The sequence below is a fragment of the Eretmochelys imbricata genome, chromosome 1 (assembly GCF_965152235.1).
Source record: "Eretmochelys imbricata isolate rEreImb1 chromosome 1, rEreImb1.hap1, whole genome shotgun sequence".
In the NCBI taxonomy this organism is placed as follows: Eukaryota; Metazoa; Chordata; order Testudines; family Cheloniidae; genus Eretmochelys; species Eretmochelys imbricata.
The window spans coordinates 278,541,755-278,547,754 of record NC_135572.1 but is presented as its reverse complement, the minus strand read 5'-3'; the positions used below and the strand labels follow the sequence as shown (position 1 = coordinate 278,547,754).

Here is a 6,000-nt window from a genome sequence, read left to right as displayed (position 1 = left end):
AAATTTATCCCTGGGCCAACTGCATTGACTTAGAGTTATATTAAATTCCATTGACTTTAATAAGTGCAGTTACACAAGAACTGAACATGTCACCATATAGTAAATACAAATAATGATTTAAAAGAGCTTTGTGACATCAGAGAATAGTGGTCAGGAATTTGTTTTTCAGTCCTATTCTTAAACAGCACCTGGTTTTCAGCAAGGGATAATAATTAATTAAAAAGGGATATGAAGTACATGAGGTTAAATAAGGAACATTCAGTTTGAGAATGGAGATTTCTTTTCTGATTGTGTTCTTTCTAACTGATAACAGCTAGAGGTCTGCATGCTGTAGCTAAAGGATGCAGCCACCAGTTTGTGATTATTCTCTGGAACTGGATGAAAAAACTTACCCCAAAGCAGAATGTCATCTAAACAAGCAGACCGACCCACATGAAGAGAATGTTGATTTGTCAGGAAACAGTGACTCAGAAAGTGACATCTTCCAGCCCTGCGAAACAAGGGCTATCTCAATTGGTATGGACTGTAAAAGGTCACCAGTTGGCTGCATCCAGAGAAGAAGTTGCAGTGAGCCTCTAATCCTCCCAAAGGTTCCATTGAAGGAGCATGAGGAAAGCTACAGTGCACCTTTCCAGTTTGACAGGCATGCTCCAGGCAGAATTTCCACCTCCCCAATGCTAAGGAGGCTAAGAAATAGCGTGACCTCCGTCTCACAAGCTTCAGGACTTCAGGAGGGCTTTGATGGCACTAGGTTGGGAAGCCAGAGGGAGCACACCGGTTCACTGCGGCATATTTGTAAAAGTCCACCTCGGTGTACTATGTACTGTGCCTCATCCTCATTTTCATTACCCTCCTGCATTCATGAAAAATTGCTATCTTTCAAAGAAAACTCTGAAACTCCAGCAGCTACTTTGGAGACTTTTGACCTCAAATCAAAGCTACCATATCAAAAAGATCAGCTCAGCAATGGTAGTTCTGAGCCAGTGTTTCAAAAATTTTGGAAGGTCAACACTGCTACCCTGCCTGGGAGAGAACAAGTTTCCCAGCTTAACACTATTCAGCAGGAATGTGTTCAGGTAACATGAGCTAGAATGGAATATTCCTTCCCCTTTTTCAGCTCTGTACGCTTGAATTATATCTCAAAGTAGATCATGGGCAAACTAAACCAGGGCCTGTCTGATTTAACCACAGCCTGACCTGAGTGCCATTGCTTAAAAAGACCAATGTCTATGTTAGTCAGGAAGGAAGGTTTCTCCTTCACAATTGGTGAGTAAGGCGCTGAATTAGCAAAACACTTAAGTAAATGATTCACTTTAAGCATGGAATAAATTGCCTAGGAAGGTTGTGGAATCTCCATCATTGGGGATTTTTAAGAGCAGGTTGGACAAACACCTGTAAGGGATGGTCTAGATAATACTTAGTCCTGGCTTGAGTGCAGAGGACTGGACTAGATGACCTCTTGAGGTCCCTTCCAGTTCTATGATTCTATGTGATTCAGTCCATCCCCATTCCACAAAGCACTTAAGCACATGCTTTGCTGAATAAAGGTGGACTTAAGCATGTGTTTAAACACTCTACTGAACCAAGAGCCAAAGCCTATTTTTTATTTAAATCTAAATAGTTTTACTTTATTTTTTCCCCTCAAATATAGAAAGATATTATTGCTATCAGATGAGTTCTGGCCCCATTGCCTCTATGAACACCTTTCAGGAAATAATTAATTAGACTCATATTTGAGTCTGGAATCATATTTCCATTGGAAACTGATGCTCCTTAAAAAGAACTGGATTACTGTCTTTCATAACGAGTAACAACAATTTCTCACTTTCTTTCAGAAAAAGGAACTACTTATCTCAAGGTACGCAAGTATTTTTTTTAGCTTATTCTAAGCTGAAATCCCTTTTTCTTTTAAATTTAGTCCAATTAGTGGAACGCTCACTGTATGCACATGCATGGAAAACTCGCATTTAAATTACAGGATCACTGGTTAGTTTATACTGCAGCTTGTTAATGAGATTTATTTGAGAGGCCCTCTCTCTGGCACGCCCTGATATGTTTGCACAATGTTTCAGTTGGACTGTCTGGGACAGCTACCCAATAGTTTTGAATTGCTAAGCAGATCTAGCCATTTGGATTAACTAGTGTCCGATTTCATCTGTTGGAGAACGTAAAACATCCCAAAATCTTGAGTGACTTTTTTCTAAAATAACTTTGGAGAATAGCTAGCACAACAGCTCTATATTGTTCTCACGAGAGAATCAGATTGAGGATAACTGCTGGGTGAAGGGATTGTTAACTCTCCAGACCAAACAGAATATTTGACTTCTCTCCTTTGAAGAGTTAGCACAGCAACTTGCTGACATGATACGGAGCTGTAAAGTGCAGTTTGCTGTACCCGATCTCACTAAGCTCTTAGAAGAGTTGGGTGAATACTATAAAGAATTTTCCGGGAATATTAACTTTAATTTCAAACTGAATTTGCTTCACACTTGTACTCCTTTTGTGTCTCCTTTCTGTAAACATTTGCGCACCTGAATTTTACGTACACAACAAACAAAAATAGCAACAAGAACATAAAACAAGATAAGCATCACCAGCACCTCCCTACATATCAGTTCCTTGTTTCCTGGTGTTATAATCATTTTAATGAAAGTACCTTGAAAATTTTAGGTGGGATACATGGAAGGTGCAGGACCAGTAAAACTGTTAATGCTAGGTTGATGATGCTTCTAGATGGCCAGAAACTAAACTAAACAGCAGGAATAGCCTCACAAACAACATTAAAGTGACGAGTTCATGGCTACATTTTAATAGGACTTACCCCCTAAGGTATTGGCAGGACTCTAATGTGAGTGAGTGTCAAAAGTGGGGGTTAATTTGCTCAATGCCTCACATGGGAAGGAAATTCCTAAAACATGCTCCAGTGTATGTGTGCATGTGTTTAAAAGCATACGGCTCATGGGTGGGCCAATTCCCCAAATTTTCTGAATTGCTGTAAATCCCAACCCACATTTCAGTCTTTGGAGCTTTTAGCAAACAGGAGGCTATGGGAATAGCCACTCTGATCTGTCTGTGTCAGAGCAACACTGCATAGAAACAGGCCCAGGAACAGCATGAATGTTTGTCTGAGCAGGAGATATAGTTCTGCTAAAATCTATCTACTAGTGGCTAGATCTGAAAATTTCTGATGATTGAATTAGACAAAAGTTTAGTACTCAGAGCTTCAGCTGGGTTAATTTTGTTGATTTCATTGGAGCTGCATTAATGTATGCCAGCTGAGAATCTGGCTCTCCAAGTATATCTAAATTACATCCGGTGTCGTCTGGCCTGTTTAATCAAGAAATCAGAGTGGAAACCTTACAGAATGAGTTGTACACTCATGGATAGAAAACACTGTTAGAATATTTTATGATTTTGATGGTACATCATTATCTCTACTTCTTGTATTGGCCAAAATGAAGATATGCAGAGCTGTAAGAAAAAAATGTTACTGTTTTCTTTGTTTTAAACAACATTTTGAAGTTCAGTAATCGGATTTGGTTCAAGTTCTCAGCAAAGCATTTATTCAACTCTGATTTTATCCAAACCGGTTAATTCAACCCTAACGCAAATCCCTTGGTATCACAGCCAGAGGAAACGCTATTGGAATGTCAGAGAATTCTTCAGTTAGAAGACTGCTGTGAGGGCTGGCTGAATAGCACTATTTCACAGATCAGTCAGAAGAGCCTATAGGGCAGACATGCATCCCTGCACCTGCAATCCTAATGGACGTGCCTTTTCTCTCAGTTTACTATGACTTCATCTTCACCCTACCCCATTCCATTGACATGCTGCGGAATTTACTACCAAAATGATCAAGCTTTCCCCCCCAGAGACGCTCCTCTCATCCTCAAGCGTAACCAGGACAGTCTGTTATTTTCAGTGGGATATGGGACACAGGCCTATCCATTTTTGAAATCCTGTTCATTCCCTTGTGCCCTCCAGATGAACTTGCTTATAATATTGTTGGAGTATGCCATGTTCTAATTTACTGCTGCACACATCCTACAATGGTGATCTATTGTTTTTATTCTTACATAAATTAGATTTATTTTAGTAACAACTTTGAAAGCATTTTTAAAATCAAATATGGTGCATGATATAGGTCAAGTATTCCCTGTCACATCTGAGATGTATTATAGGTGCAATGAAGAGACAATTATGAACACATCAATGTGCACGCCTTAAAAACATACCATGTGACATTTCATTCCATTGCTAGGAGAGATTGTACATAGTGTGTGTTTGATTTTTCCATATCCTGATTTACTTAAAGGTTTTTAATCGTTTTCTATAACTTTGTAATACAAACTGTTGACTTTGTGTTGTTTCACTGGCAAACCAGATTTAAAGGAAGAATTATTGCACAAATATTTGCAAACCTTGTTGCACTTCAGTTCATCCCTATGGTAAACACAATCCTTTCATTCAAGCACTTAAGCATGAAATTCTTCCCCTCCTCCCAAGAAAAAAAATCCTGAAGAAAACGCACACCTACAAACATTCTGTAGGCAAAAAATAATGGTGAAGTGCTGTATTTCTATGTAGAGAACTCCAACTCCGGTAATTCAATTGCACAGGATTCCAGCTTTCTTTCTCCAGCAAAACCAACAAAAGAACCCAATATAAACTTTGGCTCAGGTGGTCACAGATTGACACATCTACATGTACATGCATGATTTAGGCATGCAAGTCACTGATGCATACATCCAAGTTGGGGTTGCCTGCCTCCATGTACTGTAGACATGCACACGTGTATCCTCAGCTTGCCTATACATGTAGGAGATTCGCACTAAATGATGAGCTCAGTTAGGTGCACGTGTCTTTGAAAAGGAAGAACTTTATCTTGATTTTTGATTATGCTACTGTTTAATTTGATTACCAAGAATGGCAAAGAGCTACCGGTTGTTTGTCATCCCTGTTTTCAATAACCTAGCATTCAGTGTCAAAACGATTGTCATTAGCTATTTTTGAAGATCAGTAACAGAATTTGCTAAATTGGTATCATGAATCCAAGCTGATGGAAATCTGCCGAACTTTACAGTTTAGCCATTATACCACATGAAGTTGTTTATTGCCCATTACGCTGCAGCAGCTGGCTTGTACTGGAAAATAAGAGTCTTCAAGGTTACCATGACTGGAATTAGAAGTAGTTTCAGAAGCAGTTTTAAAACTGGGCTCTAGGACCATGACTATTATCATCATTTGACATTTGCAATGCAGTAGCATCTAGAGAACGCAGTCAGGGCACTGCGCTAGGCACTATGATCATAGCCACATGACAAAAAGTCCCAGTTCAAAGAGTTTACAATCTATGTATCAGTTTTGAATGACATGAGAAATAAATCTCAGAGCCTCACTATAAACCAAAACATTAACAATACATTTGAAAATAAAATTCAGTCAAATACATATACTTACATTTAAATTAACAATTCCCACTCCCCATGCATCAGATCTAACCAAAAATGGAATAGCTTTCTGTTAGTAACAACAGTTGGAAAGAGCTGCTTGCCTTACATCAGTAAGCATGTTAAGGCATATTATATTGCAAATTACAGTGTTAGAAAATGTTTGAGTAATTACCAACTTTGACTGAACACTCTCTAGAGATTTATAAACATGAAAACGTCACAAAATGGTCAAAAGGAAGTGAAATATACAAAGGAATACTCAAACTTTTTAAAAATCCCATGAAATTCTTTTTTGATTTTCTAGCTTTTTTTTAAATCAGCTGAATTACATCAAAGATTAAATCAGCCCTCTTTACCCAGGCAGGCCAAAGGCACCTACAACCATGTGTGGACTTAATTAACATCCCAGGGTGCTGCTATTCTATTCTTTATTCAAACACTGTCTTGTAGGGGCTTCAAAGTGAATCACTGAATGCATTTAAATGCTTCTGCAAGAACTTTAACCTTTTGTTCCTCCGCTCTTAAATATTCAATCCCTGGCCTTGGT

At 38.7% G+C, this 6,000-nt stretch overlaps 1 protein-coding gene across 1 annotated transcript in view; it reads left to right on the top strand.

The window, feature by feature from the left end:
• Positions 1-341: 341 nt before the first annotated feature.
• The window catches only part of PLEKHG7 (pleckstrin homology and RhoGEF domain containing G7), a 59,426-nt gene continuing 53,767 nt past the window's right edge, over positions 342-6,000 (top strand). Inside the window, exons 1-2 of the mRNA XM_077837103.1 lie at positions 342-1,076; positions 1,836-1,858. Of these exons, the coding sequence (XP_077693229.1) occupies positions 342-1,076; positions 1,836-1,858 (758 nt within the window). The remainder of the gene's footprint in view (positions 1,077-1,835; positions 1,859-6,000) is intronic.